This window comes from Lontra canadensis, unplaced genomic scaffold (genome assembly GCF_010015895.1).
Source record: "Lontra canadensis isolate GAN:19392208 unplaced genomic scaffold, GSC_riverotter_1.0 scaffold7, whole genome shotgun sequence".
Lineage (NCBI taxonomy): Eukaryota > Metazoa > Chordata > Mammalia > Carnivora > Mustelidae > Lontra > Lontra canadensis.
This window is the reverse complement of record NW_022631001.1, coordinates 7,045,439-7,062,330: the sequence shown is the minus strand read 5'-3', so window position 1 is coordinate 7,062,330 and position 16,892 is coordinate 7,045,439. Positions and strand designations below refer to the sequence as shown.

At 39.5% G+C, this 16,892-nt stretch overlaps 1 protein-coding gene across 2 annotated transcripts in view; it reads left to right on the top strand.

Moving 5' to 3' along the window:
• The window catches only part of HEPHL1 (hephaestin like 1), an 86,151-nt gene that overhangs the window by 11,289 nt on the left and 57,970 nt on the right, over positions 1-16,892 (top strand). For both annotated transcript variants that reach the window (XM_032852791.1, XM_032852790.1), the window contains exons 2-5: positions 2,077-2,321; positions 10,413-10,625; positions 11,315-11,494; positions 15,111-15,365. In XM_032852791.1, the coding sequence (XP_032708682.1) occupies positions 2,077-2,321; positions 10,413-10,625; positions 11,315-11,494; positions 15,111-15,365 (893 nt within the window). The remainder of the gene's footprint in view (positions 1-2,076; positions 2,322-10,412; positions 10,626-11,314; positions 11,495-15,110; positions 15,366-16,892) is intronic.

Sequence of the window (16,892 nt, the reverse complement as noted above, 5' to 3'; positions counted from 1 at the left end):
GTCATTCTATAAGCTTCTGTTTATAAATTATTAAAAGGAAAGGTGGCTGCAAGCCCTGTTTGTCAGCAGGTCCCTGAGAGCAAGAGGAGAGCCTTTGGAATGTCCAGCAAACTGAATATCATAAGATGACAGTTTGGATTTCAGAGATGATCCCTGGATACTCTCTGGTGTCCACAAACTCTGCCCTGGACCCAGCCATCATCGGATATAATGCCTTGTGTATTTCGGTTACAAAGGAGACCTTACAAATGAGCATGAGGAGCTCATCCCATCACTATTGCTGTTATGATAGAACAACTCGAAGTATGTTCTGCCAGTAGTGATAGTATTAGATCATCTAGCTGTAGACAAGGCCACACCCAAAGACCCCAGACTATGGTGTTACCTGGCTGCCTGTGCAGAGCAAAGAGAGTAACGATGTATCAAGTATGCCTCCAACCCCACATCCACAGTAGACATCCTGAGTGGTTCCTTCTTGCCCCTGACTGAACTCAACCTTGACTTTTTTTTTCCCCCCTAAAAATTGGTTGACTAATTGGTTGGTCACTACCAACCAATCAGATCTAGTGCAAAAGTCAAAACCTATTTGCCATCCTGGGCCTAGAGAATATTCAAAATCAAGTGTGGCAACAAACACTTTTCTGCAAATGTAGTTTGCCAAATTATCCCAGCTTTCACTTGCCAATCTGAGGGCAAATTCGAGGCTTTTTCTTTTTCTTCATTCTAAAGTCACTAAGCACCAATACGTCCAGGCACTTACTCAGCACTACAATAAAAAAAGATATTTGAAAGATTTGTCTTCAATTAGCTCACAAACCAGAGATGTACATATCTTACTGTGACACGTCTTGGCAAGTGTGTTATTAGTGCTTGAACTGTGTGTGTACAGAAGAAGAAAGAAGAGTTTGAACTGCCCTGGAAGCGTTCTTGGCAGGTAGAGAATGAGGGATACCACCCAGATGTAGGAAAAGAATGTGTGCAAGTCTTGGAATGCTAAAAAGACATGGTGCATCCTGGGAAGACTGAGCATGAGGTCTGGTGGAAGGGTGAGGCCATGGGAGGTAGGCAAAGAGGAAATGAGCCTGGAAAGATGCACCAAAGCTGGCTGGTTGCACCAAAGGAGATCACTCCTGCTTTGACTTGAGCTATAGGATCCCTGTCCCCTTGTTGACCCAGGCACCCTCTCCTCCATCTGCCTGCACTTCTGTTTTCTGCTCCATGGTGGGCTGCATGCCTGGCCACTTGACACGCTGCTCTCTGGCTCCATCATCCTCGGAAGTCTGCAGGGTGGGCAAAGCTTCCATTCATACTAGAGACTGCTGGGGAGCCTTGTAGTAGGAACTGCTTAGGAGCTTGTATCTGAGTCGCTGGTATACAAGCATTGGATGATCTCGTTGAGGAAAAGAGGATGAAGCCCTGAAAATATCTTGTCTTTGGCTTTTTGATCTATAGTGCTTTCCCCAAACTTCATGAAGCAAACATAAATCCATTAGTCAATACAGAGCCTCTCAGACCTCTCTGTGAGACTCCACCAAAGATCTGTGACCTCAGACCTCAGAGACATGTGTGACTCCACCAACTCAACTGGCACTTAATCATGTATTGCTGAATGTCATTACTTAATTTTCCCATTAGGTCATAAACTCTTTTGTATCCCTGTATAGCACATAGCAAAGTGCTGGGAACATGGTAAACAAACACTAAGGGTTTGTTAAGTGAAAAAGTGAAGGGGGAACATGTTGAATGAAAAAGGGTTTGTTAAGTGAAAAAGTGAAGGGGGAACATGTTGCCCCTGAAAAGGGGCAAATGGACAGCCAGACTTTAAAGTATTCTGTTTAGTTGTATTTGGTCGTGGATACCATTTGTGACTCTTGTTTTGTCATTTAACTCTCTTAGCCTCAGTTTCCTTACCAGTAAATTGAAGATATTCTTACCAGCTCTACACAGGTTACAGGGTTATGTCCAACACCAAATAAGAAATCATACGTGCAAGTACTTTATGATCTGTTAAGGTAAACTATTAGGATTTTCTCTTAATGTCATATAATCATAAAATATTTTCCTTCTTACTTTTAGACTTGCAACCTTATTTCTTGAAAGAGGGCCAAACAGGATAGGTGGTCTTTACAAAAAGGCTGTTTACAGACATTACACAGATGAGACCTATTCCACGGAGATCCCCAAACCTCCCTGGCTTGGATTCCTGGGCCCTATCTTGAGGGCTGAAGTGGGTGATGTGATTGTCATCCATTTAAAGAACTTCGCTTCCCGACCATACTCTTTGCATCCACATGGCGTTTTCTACAACAAAGATTCAGAAGGTAAATATCAATCCTGTATTATTGGTGTCTTGTCTCTATTTCATAAGGAAGGCAATTGTCAGCTACAGTTAAAGGGATCGAAGAGACAGTGATGACACATGTCGATTTGTCTTTTCCCCATCTCCTTCTCTCCCATCTCCATCTGCTCCTCCTGATAGAAAAAACTTCAAAAACACTATCAACCAACTTGACCTAATTGACATCTACAGAACGTTCTGTTCAATGACTAAAGAATATATCTTCTTTTCGAGAGGTGTATTTTGAGAGGGTATATGAAAACTCCTCAGGATAGACAGTAGGCTGTGCATAAAATAAATCTAAATAAATTTAGGTTGCAAGGTGTATTCTCCAATAACAATGGAATTCAATTTGATATAATCAATGAAAGAAATCTTGCAAATTCTTTCAAACATTTGGAAATACACAGTATACTTCTAAATAACCCATAGGTAAAAGAAATCACTAGATAAATTGTAATTATAAATTGAATTGAATAAAAATGGAGATAAAACATAACCAAAATTTATGGTAAATAGCTAAGAAGTACTTAAAAGGAAATTTCGAGCTTTAGACACTTATGTCAAGAGAGAAGAAAAGTCTCAAATCAATAACATTAGCTTCCACCTTAAGAAACTAGAAAACAAAGAGGAAACAAAACCTAAAGAAAGCAGAAAGAAGGAAATAATAAGGACTGGAGCAGAAATTCAAAGGAGAAAACAGAAAAATAATATAAAATTGATTAAGCCAGAAGTTGGCTCTTTGAAAAAGATTAACAAAATTGAGAAAGTTTATCTAGTCTGATGAAGACAGAGGGCACAAATTACCAAAATCAGGAATGGGAGATGGAACATCACTTTGACCATACAAAAATTAAAAAGATTATGAGGGAGGATTATAAGCAGTTTTATGCCAAAATATGAGACAACTTAAATGAAACTGACAAATTCTTAGACAAAAATTACCCAAATTGACTTAAGAATAAATAAAAATTTGAATAGACCTATAAAATGTAAAGAAATGGAAATAGCAATTAAAAATCTTCCCTCAAAGAAAAACTCAAGCTCAGATGGTTTCATTTATAAATTCTATAAACTACTAAAATAACAATAATGCCAATTCTTAACAAAATCTTTTAGGAAATAGAGGAATACTTCCAAATTCATCCTATGAGGCAAACATCATCTTGATACCAAAGCCAGATAAAGACATCACAAGAAAACTACCGACCAATATTCCTCACGAATGTAGACACAAAAGTTCTTAACAAAATATTAGCATATTAAAATATGTTGACTTCAGCAACATATAAGGAGAATTATACATCATGACCAAATGGAATTTATCCTATGATTGGAAGGTTAGTTTAACACTCCAAAGCAAATGAATGTTGGGGAACCTGGGTAGCTCAGTCAGTTAAGTATTTGACTCCTGATTTTGGCAGGTCATGATCTCAGGGTTGTCTGATATAGCCCTGGGTCAGGCTCTATGTTGAAGGTGGAACCTGCTTAAGATTCTCTCTTCCTAGTAAATGAAACAAGTTGGGATTGGGAGGGAGACAAACCATAAGTGACTCTTAATCTCACAAAACAAACTGAGGGTTGCTGGGCAGAGGGGGGTTGGGAGAGGGGGGGGTTATGGACATTGGGTAGGGTATGTGCTATGGTGAGTGCTGTGAAGTTTGTAAACGTGGAGATTCACAGACCTGTACCCCTGGGGGGAAAAATATATATATATGTTTATAAAAAATAAAATTATAAAAAAAAAAAAAGATTCTCTCTTCCTCTCCCTTTGCCCCTCCCCCAACCCCATTCATGCACTCATGCTCTCTCTCTCTCTCTAAAAAAAAAATTTAAGAAAAAAATAAATGAATGTAATATAACATATTAATAGAATAAAAGACAGAAACCACATGATCATCTCAAGAGGTACGGAAAGGCATTTAACAGGATCTAGTACTTATAAATTAAAAATTTCTAACAAACTAGAAATAGACAGGTACTTCCTCATCCTGATAAAAGTTATTTAAGAAAAACCCACAGCTAACATCATGCTTCATGGAAGGGAGACCGAATAAAAGTCTTCATAAGATTGGGAATAAGGCAAAAATGTCTGCTCTCACTGCTATTATGAAATATTGTCCTGAAGATTCTACCCAATGCTGGACAGGTCTGCTAGCAGTAAACTCAGTCTTTGTTTATAGAACATCTTTACTTTACCATCCTTTTTTGAGGGGTAGTTTGCTGGATATGGTATTCTCCATTTGCATCGCTCCCCAGCCCCAGCACATTGAGTATATCATCCCACTGTCTTTTTGTCTCCAGTATTCAGATGGGAAGTCAACTGTTAATCATGTCAATACTCCCGTGTATGTGATGAGTCATTTTTCTCTCACTTCCAGTATTACCTCTTTGATGTTTTTTCCTAATAATTTGACAACAATGTGTCTATGTATAGGTTCTTTGTATTTATCCTACTTGTGGTTCATTATGCTTCTTTAATGTGTAGATTAATGTTTTTGACCAAATTGAATAATTTTGGGTCATTATTTTTACATTTTTTTTCTGTCCCTTTTTCTTTCTTTTTCCCTTTGGCAGGCTATTATTACACATGTTAATATACCTGGTGTTGACCCACAGGCCTCTGAGGTTCTGCTTATTTTCTTTGATGTTTTATTTCTTTGATCTTCCCGCCCCCTCTTTTTCAGATAGGATAATTCTACTATATTCAAGTTCACTGATTCTTTTGCCATCTTAACAACAGTGTTAAGACCCTCTAGTGAATGTTTTAAATAATTCATTGTACTTTTCAATGCCAAAACTCCAACTTTGTCCTTTTAATAATTTCTACCTCCTTGTTGAGATTTTTTGATTTGTTGAATCATGATGTCCTACTTTTCTTTAATTATTTAAACATGGCTTCTGTTAATGGCTTGAACATTTTTCTAATAGCTACTTTAAAGTTTGTATCTGCTCAATTTTACATCTGGAGACACTTAGAGATAATTTCTATTGGCTGCTTTTTTTTCTCTGAGACTAGGTCACACATTCTTATTTCTTTGTATGTCTCATTTTGTTGTTCTTGTTGGAAACTGGAAATTTTTGAGCATATATTGGAGCAACTCTGGATTCAAGTCCTTCCCTCATCCAAGGTTATTTTTGCTATTGGTTTGTTTTTTGGTTAGTAACTTACCTGGGCTAAATCCATGAAATCTGTCTTCCCTATAATGTGTGGCCACCAAGGTTTCTGTTTTTTCTTTCTTTCTTTCCTTTTCTTTTCCTTTCTTTTTTTTTTTTTTTTAAGATTTCATTTATTTATTTATTTGATAGAGAGAGACACAGTGAGAGAGGAAACACAAGAAGAGGGAGTGAGAAAGGGAGAAGCAGACTTCCCGCTGATCAGGGAGCCCAATGTGGGGCTTGATCCCAGGACCCTGGGTTCATGACCCAAGCTGAAGGCATATGCTTAATGACTGAGCCACCCAGGCACCCTGTCTTTCTGTCTTTTTTCTTGTATTCATTTTTAAGGCTGGCTTCTAAGGGGTCACCTCTAAATCTGCTTAGCTTTGAAGTCGGCAGATGCTGGGACAGAGATGTTCTTAAGCATCAGTATGTCCTCAGTTCTCTGCAGCTGGAATTGTGGGTGGATAGAGAACACATTCAGAGTTTTGGTGGTTTTTGTCTGCCTTGGATCTTAGGGTTTTTTTTTTTTTTTTTTTAAATTGTGTTAGTCACCATACAGTACATGACTAGTTTTTGGTGTAGTGTTCCATGATTCATTGTCTGCGTATAACACCTAGTGCTCCATGCCATTCATGCCCTCCTTAATCCCCATCACTGGGCTCACCCATTCTTCCATTCCCCTCCCCTCTAAAACCCGCAGTTTTTTTCCCGGAGTCCATAGCCTCTCATGGTTCCTCGGATTTTAGTTTTTGCTGGGCCCTTTGCTTCTCCTCTTTGCAAGCACACAGCATTAGAGTCAGCTGGGAGTAGGTAAATAACTGACGTTCAGCAGTTGTTCAAGCATAAACATTGCTGGATGCCTTTATTTGATTCCGCAGCAATGAAATGGTTGTTTTTCTCAATTTCGTTCCACTTTACATTACTTTTGGGGGAGAGGATTTGCTGACTTCCTCACTCTCTATCTCTCTCTCTTTTTTAAGGTTTTATTTATTTATTTGACAGAGAGAGCGAGAGAGATAGCACAAGCAGGGGGAGTGGCAGGCAGAGGGAGAGGTAGAAGAAGGCTCCCCTGTTGAGCAAGGAGCCCGATGCAGGACGTGACCCCAGGACCCTGCTCAACCAACTGAGCCACCCAAGCACCCACCTCCTCACTCTCTTTTGATGAGTTTTTCTCTTGGCTACCATTGCAAGCTTGCTAGTCTGAAAGTCCCTGCTTAGTTCAATTTTGTGTTTACTGTGCACTAGACCCAATGTTGGATACTGGGGCTGCAAAAATGAATAAATACATAGTTGTTCCTTCCAAGTTCATCTGGGGAGTGCTGGAGAATGAACCCAGAAGTCAGTGGGTGGGATTAACATTGATTAAGCAGTTCCTAGTATGCCAATGCCTATTCTAGAACTCTTACATACAATGTCTCACTTATTTTTATTTTAAGATTTTATTTATGTATTTGACACACAAGAGATCACAAGTAAGCAGAGAGGCAGGCAGAGAGAGAGGGAGGAAGCAGGCTCCCTGCTGAGCAGATAGCCCGATGTGGTACTCGATCCCAGGACCCTGGGATCACGACCTGAGCCGAAGGCAGAGGCCCAACCCACTGAGCCACCCAGGCAGCCATACAATGTCTCGCTTATTAATGGAATTAGCTAGTGCTTTCTTGATCTCCATATGAAATACAGTTAAGTATTAGGATTACTTAAAAATAAATGTTATCGCTTTTTAATTTCAGAAAAACATAAAAAAGGGGTAAATATCTCACATTCTCATTTCCTACTTAAAATAAGCCTAAAACAAAAGATTAAACAAGAAGTAGTATATGAACATGGTTAGAAAATTTTAGGGGTGCCTGGGTGGGTCAATTGGTTGAGCATCTGCCTTCAGCTCTGGTCATGATCCCACGGTCCTGGGATCAAGTCCTGTATCAGGCTCCCTGCTTAGTGGGAAGCCTACTTCTTCCTCTCCCTCTCTCTCTCCCGGCTGCTCCTCCTTCTTGTGCTCTCTCTGTATGTCAAATATATAAAATCTTAAAAGAGAAGAAAATTTTATGAGTACAGAGAAGTATAATAAGAAAAGTAAAAATTCTTACTTGGCTCTTATCTGAAAAACAATCACCTTTAAAAATGTCATCATCTTGGAGATTTTCTCATATAACACACATAGAAAGACCTTTTAACTTATGCAATATCGCATTGTATGAATATATCAGTCTGGTACATTGATGATTATTGATGACTGATGATGATTATTTAGGTTGCTTTCAGTTTGGGGTTGATACTGCCAATTCTACAACAAATACATCAGTTCATGTATTTTGAAAACCATTTTCAAAGATGTTTCTGGAGTAAATTCTTAAAAATAAAATTGCTGGTTATATTCAAATACTCTTTCTTCTTTCTTTCAAAACGAATCGACAAGTTGTCCTCCAAAAAAATTGCACGCTGTCCTGCTACTTGTTTATGAGCTGGTCTGTCTCTCCTACAACTTCACCAATCCTCAATATTCTCAAACCTGATGGGGTGAAAATGTGTATATTTGAATTTCTAAAAGCCCACACATTCTAGAATACATAAAACCAAATGAATGTTTAAAAATATTCTTATATTGTTTATGTTATATTGCTCAAAACCTTTGACAAATCAAAATTCCATTGACAAATCAAATAAAAATTTGATTTTGATTTGACAAATCAAAATTCCTTCCTGGGAATAACTTACAGAACAACTTAATAAGCTATCCCACCCTGAATCGCTTTTTACTTTATATTCACGGTATCTTTTGGATTCCAAATGATCTTCCTCATCTTGAGTGGTGATACCAAGGATTTGTTTGGGGACTCCAGCCTTTCCATAATACCTTTCAATAATAGCAATCAATACTTCCCAATAATAAAGAGCAAAAAGAAAGCACATAAATAAATTGTGCAAAAAAGAGTCTCAAGAAAAATTATTACTTGTATTGATTTGTATCATATAATCAAAGCAAAATGAGTGATCTCAGTTGAAGGCTCTAGACAAGTCCACTATCCACCCACCCTCCCCCAGCTACTGACCCTCAGTCTCTCATATTTAAATTCAGAAGCTGCAAAGCTATGCATTTTATTCACAAGGCTTTGGTGTATGGTGTACAGTCATGCCACTCATTCATTATTTTATTCAGTAGATATGTACTGAGCACCCATTGTACTAACCACTGAGTTGGACCTTGCATACAAAATTATGAACAAAAAAACCCTGGGTGGTTTTTTTTGTGGAATTGTAGTCTAAATTGAGAGACAGACATTAATTAAACAATTATACACACAATATTATACATATATAATTAAAACCTTGGGCAAGTGCTATGAATGAAAAAGTGATTTACTGAAATCTTATTATATGCCAGGTGCTGTGATAAGTGTATTGTAGATCTTATGTCATGTAAGCCTCAACAACTCTGAGATAGGTCTGATAACTACCACCCTTTTCCAGATAAGAACCCAAGGCTCCTAGAAGAGAAGGAAATTGCCCAAGTTATAGGTAACAAGAGATGGAGATAGGATTTGATTCCACTAGTCTAACTTCAATAGCTCTGAACTTAACCATTGGTTATACTGCCCTTCCTTCTGTGTGAATGCATTTTAGAAAACTGACCTAGTTCAGGGAGTTTGGGATTGCAGGTTTGTGAATGGATGGTGAATAAGTGAAAGAATGGAGAATGAACTTGGGTGTGTCCACACCCATCTCCTCGGCACCTCACCCCCCCCAGCCTTCTCCCCAGTACCATCCAGCTCCTCCCAGTCCTTTCCTGCCCCTACCTTCTATCCAGGTGGTTATCAAACTAGTTTTAGCAGTGGACTTTCCTTAATTGAAAACCCTTGTGCAATCTTAGTTTACAAAACAGAGAAAGGGAATGACATGCCTAGGCACCCCTACCCACTCTGTGGTAGACCACCCCTCCACCTAGCAAAACCTCAAATAGTGTTCAACACATCATCCTATTTTACTCTCCACTTGTCCCATGTGCTAATAATTCCTATTCTGGGGGCACCTGGGTGGCTCATTGGGTTAAGCCTCTGCTTTCAGCTCAGGTCATGATCCCAGGGTCCTGGGATCAAGCCCCTCATTGAGCTCTCTGCTCAGTGGGAAGCCCGCTTCCTCCTCTCTCTCTGCCTGCCTCTCTGCCTACTTGTGATCTCACTCTCTGTCAAATAAATAAAAGTTTAAAAAAATAATAATAATTCCTATTCTGGTCAGCTCAACAGAACGGAGGATGAATGTCTTACTGTTCCTTCCTATCTTTCGTGAGAACTCAAACAGGTGCTGAATCAGTAACAAGTACCCAATAATTTCATTATTTCTTCTTATTTATTATTTATTATTAGAGAGAGAGCACAATGGAGGGAAGGGCAGAGGGATAGAGAGAGAGGAAGACTCTCCACTGAGCAGGGAGCCTAACGCAGGACTTGATCCCAAGACCCCAAGATCATGATCTGAGCCAAAGTCAGATGTTTAACTGATTGTGCCATCTAGGCACCCCTCTCCTTTCCCTTTTGAGTTGCTGTTAAGTGAAGTGGATTCAAATCTTCCTGATCGGCACAAGAGGCCCATCCGAAGGGGTCCTTATGAACATTTATTAAGCATCTGGTTTTGTGCAGGACACTTGATACACATCATGTCAGCTAGTTCTCAGGTCCTTGTGGGGGTAGGTATCAACATTCTAGCTTCACTGAAGAAAACCAAGGTATTGAGAATTTAAGTATCTTGCCCCAATCCCACAGGAAATAAATTTAAATTTATTTGATTTAAAATGTAATTAATTTATTTGATTTAAATTTATTTGATTTAAAATTATTTGATTCCAAAGCTCAGTGAGCCCTGCTCACTGTAGCCAGCGATCTCTGTAGGTTAACTATGTTTTATCTTTTCTCGGAAGGAGCCCTATACCCAGATAGAACTTCTGGAAGAAATAAGAATGATGATATGGTTCCTCCTGGCAGAAACTACACCTATGTCTGGCCAGTGAGAGAAGAATATGCCCCTGCTCCAGCGGACGCCAACTGTCTGACCTGGGTGTACCATTCACACATTGATGCTCCTAAGGACATCTGCTCTGGGTTAATTGGCCCGCTCCTGGTGTGCAAGGAAGGTGAGGAGCTCCTCCACCCCCAACACACACACACACGCACGCACGCACGCACGCACAGAGAGAAGCCTATTCCCAAATGTGTTTTGCCACCCTTCCTTGCTCCATTCGAAGGTACCTTTTCTTTCACACTTTCTGTAAGATTAGGGAGACTCTTCTAACATGGAAGGTTAGATTCTTCTAACAGCAGGGGCAGTAATTCAGACTTCTGTCAAGGAAACATCATAGCATTCTGGAACTTAAATGCTTTAAGAAAGAAAGCAAACCAGGGACATACCATACTGATAGCCATTCATGCCAGCCCAACACTACACACAGGAAAGTGAGGAATGTAGCCAAATGGCTAGATTTGGTTTTGTTTTGATATTTCACATGCATGATCACTTTGTGATTTTGTTCCCCATTAATTGCCTTAGTGTGTCTGTGCTCTGTCAGTAACACTGGCTCCCTCCTGGAGCAAGGTTTTCAAGTCTCTGGTTGTGAGGGCTTCTGTTTTATGACTTTTCTCTTCTATGATTCTGTCATTTCTATTAAAATCCTTTCTGCTTTCATGTTGTGGTCACTCTTGTTCCTATAAGTCTTTGGCCAACTTCAGACTTACCTGATACCATTGGCAAAAGGCAAAAAATCATCTTGATTTAATTCACTTTGAACTTTTTTCTCCACTTTTTTTGGATGTCCCCCCTGGATAGGTGTCCTGAATAAATATTCAGGGGCAAGGACAGATGTGGACCGAGAGTTCATTATAATGTTTACTCTGGTGGATGAGAATCAAAGCTGGTACCTTGATGAAAATATCAGACATTTCTGCACCAACCCTGATTCGGTTGACAAAAAAGATGCTGTTTTCCAGAGAAGTAACAAAATGCATGGTGAGTGTCTCCAGTATTATCAAATATATACTGAATGCTTTTTGTGGATCTGATACTATGAGGGATGAAGAAACACAGAAAGTCTAACCTGGTTTTCTAGGATTGATAACTTGTGATAAGAATGGTTAGGAAGTGATAAAACACAGTCCATGTGAGAACATAAAACAATCTGAGAAGAGATGAGGCAATAGATATCCCCTGAATTGAGTATGGCAAGCTATGGTACAGAAAATGGAAGGGTTAGTTATAATCAGGAAAGAATCAGGAGGTGATCCTAGAGAGGATGGGTAGGTTTATGTAGACAGGAGAAAGGAAAATGAATCACCATCATGTAACAATTCTGTGGTTTGCAACCTTTTGCATTATTCTAGTAACCATTTCCTGAGTGATTGCTAAATTTCAAAAATCTTATTGTATGCTGCGTTTAAATACATACTTGTGAATTTGTTATATTTCCCAGCCATTCTGGTTTTTTTTTTTTTTTGAGAGAGAGAGAGAATCGTTTTTTTCTTTTTTTAAGGTTTTATTTATTTATTTGTCAGAGAGAGAGAGCACACAAGCAGGCAGAAGCAGAGAGAGAAGCCGACTCCCTGCTGAGCAAGGAGCCCCATGTGGGACTCAATCCCAGGATCCTGGGATCATGACCTGAGCCGAAGGCAGTGGCTTAACCAACTGAGCCACCCAGGTGTCCCGAGAGAGAGAAAATCTTAAGCAGACTCCACACCCAGCATGGAGCCCAACACAGCTCAATCTCATGACCCTGAGACAATGATCTGAGCTAAACCAACAGTTTGATGCTGAACTGACTGAGCTCCAGGTATCCCTCCAAGACAATCTTTAAATCAACATTTATTGAGCATTCACTATGTGCCAGACCCCATATTTGAAAATAGTGAAATTCTATAGTTATCCTCTCCATCAAGACAGACTACCTACTCATATCTGTTTTGCAGAAGAGTGGCTTAATACAGAATTTTAGGATGTGGGGATTATTAAGTAGTCTCATTCTTCTGTTTTCCCATAGAGTTCTAATGAACATAAAGAACATCTTCAATGTAAACAAACACCCCATGTCATTCACTGATAAATTTCCTCCATATTTGCTTCTCTATCTCCCAGAACCCACCCTAACCAAGATTTAGTTATAAAATCATAGGAGAGAGGGAAGGAGCTGAAGATCATCTGATCTCCCCCATTTTACAGATGAAGAAACTGAAGTCAAGAGACCATCAATGATTTGGAGCACCTGGGTGGCTCAGTGGGTTAAATTTGGCTCAGGTCATGATCCCAGAGTCTTGGGATCAAGCCCCACATCGGGCTCTCTGCTCAGCAGGGAGGCTGCTTCCTGCCCCTCTCTCTGCCTGCCTCTCTGCCTGCTTGTCATCTCTGTCAAATAAATAAATAAAATCTTAAAAAAAAATGAGAGGAAAAAAAAAATGAGAGAGACCACCAATGACTTGCCTAAGGTCAAAGTGATAATTAGGGCCAGAGTTGCTTGAGAGAAGCTCAGAAACAACTCCTTCAAGGAGGAGCCCATAGCAAATAAATGTTAATTTGGTTGTGTTTGATTCAAAAGTGCGTCAAGATATAAGCGTCAGTAACTGACGATTTCTATGGCGTCGCACACCCTCTCTCTTCTTTCTAGTGGTATTTCAGCAACCTTGTGTGAGGGGAGTATTTTAGTGTTTGGACAATATTTTAGGAGGGAAGAAGTAAAGGAGAGAAGGGAGGGAGGCAGGGAAGGAAGTGAAGGATGGAATAAAGAAAGACCTAAATTGTAAACATTGCTATAGCCAATCAACTTTTATCCACATGCTTTATAAAATGGTGGCAATGATCTCAAATCTTGCTGAAAACTACTGTGATGGTTTACAACTCAGCTGCCCACAGAATTCCTCTCACTCTTTCAAATGAAAATGTCCAACACAAAGGAATCAATTACATAAAGCAAATGCAGCCTGTATTTAAAATAAAAATGAGCCTGGGGGTGCCTGGCTGGCTTACTTGTAGATCATGGGACTCTTGATCTCAGGGTTGTAAGTTTGAGCCCCACACTGGGTATAAAGATGACTTAAAAATAAACTCTTAAAAAAAATAAAAAATAAGGGCATCTGGGTAACTCAGTTGTTTAAGCATCCAACTCTTGGTTTCAGCTCAGGTCATCATCTTGTGGTTGTGGGGTCAAGCCCCTTGTCATTCCACACTCAACTCTGAGTCTGCTGGATATTGTCTCTCATGCACTCTTTCTAAGATGGATAAATAAATATAATTTTAAAAAATAAATAAATAAAAATAAAAATCAGCCTTATGCAGAAGTAGATATTTGCAAACAATCAATCTTGCACATGTTGCATGGGGCACTGGGTGTGGTGCATAAACAATGAATTCTGGAACGCTGAAAAGAAATTAAAAACAAAACAAAACAGGGGCACCTGGGTGGCTCAGTGGGTTAAAGCCTCTGCCTTTGGCTCCGGTCGTGATCCCAGGGTCCTGGGATCGAGCCCCTCATTGGGCTCTCTGCTCAGCGGGGAGCCTGCCTCTCTGCCTACTTGTGATCTCTGTCTGTCAAATAAATAAATAAAATCATTAAAAACAAAACAAAACAAAACAAAAAAACAATCTTCTCTATCAATCTAATAGTAAAAGAGACCTAACCAAGAATAGAAGAACATAAACTTAAAAAAATAAAAAACAACAAAAACTAGTCCATAGAAGATGCTCAATCAATATAATAAGATTTATTGATAATTTTATTTAAATTTACTAAAATTATTTAGGATCAATTGTGCTGCCTTAATCATTGTTATCTTAATAACAATTGCTTTTTCACTCAGTTTGAATCTAAGAAGCGATATCATGACTCTTGGTGGGTACTAAGGAGGGCACGTATTACATGGAGCACTGGGTGTGGTGCATAAACAATGAATCTTGGAACACTGAAAAAAAAATAAAATAAAATTACAAAACCACCCCCCAAAAACGAAAAGACAAAAAACCAACTCTGAATCAAGTTTTCTTCTGCACTTGGTCAAGTCCTGGCTGCTGTTCAGATGATTCAAAAGATGAGGTCTCGGACTTCCAGCCTAAGTTGAATCAATTAAATGTTGACTCAGCAAGACCTAATAACAACTGTTTTTTCTCCCTGCTTTCCTTCTTCCTGCTCACTTTGGTTACTTAAATTAAGTAGCTCCTATGTGCCTGCTTTTCTGCTGGGTCCTGACAGCTGGGGAATGAGTGACACAGGATTTCCAATGTCAGGGAACAGAGTCCTGTAGGGAAGTCAGGTATGAAAATGAAGCATCCTTAGAGGAAGTGGCTGAGCCATCCTGAAAGTCTGAGCAGTGCTCTGTTCACTTCTGACCTCATTATTGTGTTCACACAGCAGCTCCAAGGCTGTTTTTCCTGCGTGCTCATCTCTACTTTCATTGAGTGCTTTTCTCTCAAAAAACCCAGTACCTTTCATTCCTTTCTGGGACCATAGCTTATGAAAGGAGCTATGCTTTTCTGCACAAAAACATTACAACTGACGATCGGGGCTAATTTTTCAGCCATGCTAGAGTATGTGTTACCGCCTCTACAGGGGAGATTCTTCCACCGGTGTGTTTCTGTTTTTCAGCCCTCAATGGATACCTCTTTGGAAACCTCCCAGAGCCTGAGATGTGTGTTGGTGAATCAGTGTCCTGGCACCTCTATGGGATGGGGAATGAGATAGACATCCATTCCATCTATTTTTATGGCAACACATTCATCAGCAGAGGGCATCGGACTGATGTCATCAACCTGTTCCCAGCCACCTTCCTGACAACGGAAATGGTAGTTGAGAATCCTGGGAAGTGGATGATAACTTGCCAAGTTAGTGATCACCTACAAGGTAAAAAGGACGAAGACCAGTGTAGTGTGTGGAGGTTTCGAGGGAGAAGATTATACCACAGTCAATGATGCTCATTCAGTGTCTGCTGTTAGATAGGTTCTTGTGTTATATTTAATTTGAATATAGAGGAAAATGTACAATGCTCATTTATGTGTCATCCTATCAACAGATATTTATTCATCAACTCCCTATAAAAAAGCTGGGAGGTGAATGAAAGAAATGGTAAGACCTTCAAGGAGCCTATGGTCTAGTAGCTAGAATTAGTTAGAAATTAGTTAGAAATGAGTAAAATTTTAGGCAGAAGGATAAATGCTCTTTGTTTGTTAGAGTTATTTCTCTATTACAAGCAGAGGGACTTCCTGAGGAATTAGCTCCTAATCTGAGTCCTGAAATATGGGTAGGAATTGAACAGATGCAGAAGGGAAGAAAGGCTTCCCAGGCAGAGTTAGCACCATGAAGCAGGAAAAAGACATATTGTATATGAGCAACTATAAATAGAAAAATAACATTTTAACATTGGAGAGAAATTTACACATAATCTGGACCAACCCACCATCCAATTCTTGAATTTCCTTTTGGACATCTCTTTGAAGTAATTGTAGCAACCCTTTTCATCCCTGGGCTGCTCTGTTAGAATGCTCTTCCGTATATTGAGACAAGATCCAATGATAATTGCAAAATCCTATTATTTACATGATAAACATTGTTTTTTACTTAAATGCCTATTGAATGACTTAGTCTTGGTCCCTTGGGACCACACAAAATGGGTCTCTACTCAGCTGGACCACAGGCTTATGCCAGAAGAGTGATAAGAGAGAAGCCTACAGAGGTAGAGCCTAGTGAGAGGAGATTTAAAAGGCAAGACTAAGAAGCCAGGACTGTGTCTGGAAAGCCAAGTGGGTTCTTCCACATCCTTAGACACATCAGTGACATAATCAGTGAGCAATTTAGGAAGATATGTATGATATCTGTGTGCAGAAAGGATTTGATAGAGAGATTCTGGCCATTGGATGCTAGTTAAGAAGCATTGTCAACATTAGAGTTAGACATAGAAAAAGTCTGGCCTAAGATGGTGAAAACAAAATAGATTTTTAGAAAGGTGTCAATGGAATAGACACAGAAGAAATAATGTGTGATTAAATTTGGATACCGACTCACTACCCACAGTCACCAGCAGGTACAGGGATGCGATTCTCCAGGACAGCTTTGATAACACATTCTTGTTCCTGTCAACCTTAAGCATCTAGTATTAACATTAGTCTGCTGGGTTATTCCAATTCAATTCAATTCAATTCAATAAATGTTGAGTGGATCAGTAAATATGTGCCAGATACTATTCTGGGAAGACAAAGTGATCAAGATTCCCATTCTTATTCCCCCCACCACCAGTTTTATTGAGGTATAATTGACACATAGGAATTGCATATTTTTAGGTTTGAAACTTGATTGATTGATTCATTCATTCATGAGAGACAGAGAAAGAGCCAGAGGGAGAAGCAGGCTCCCCACTGAGTGGGGATCCCAATG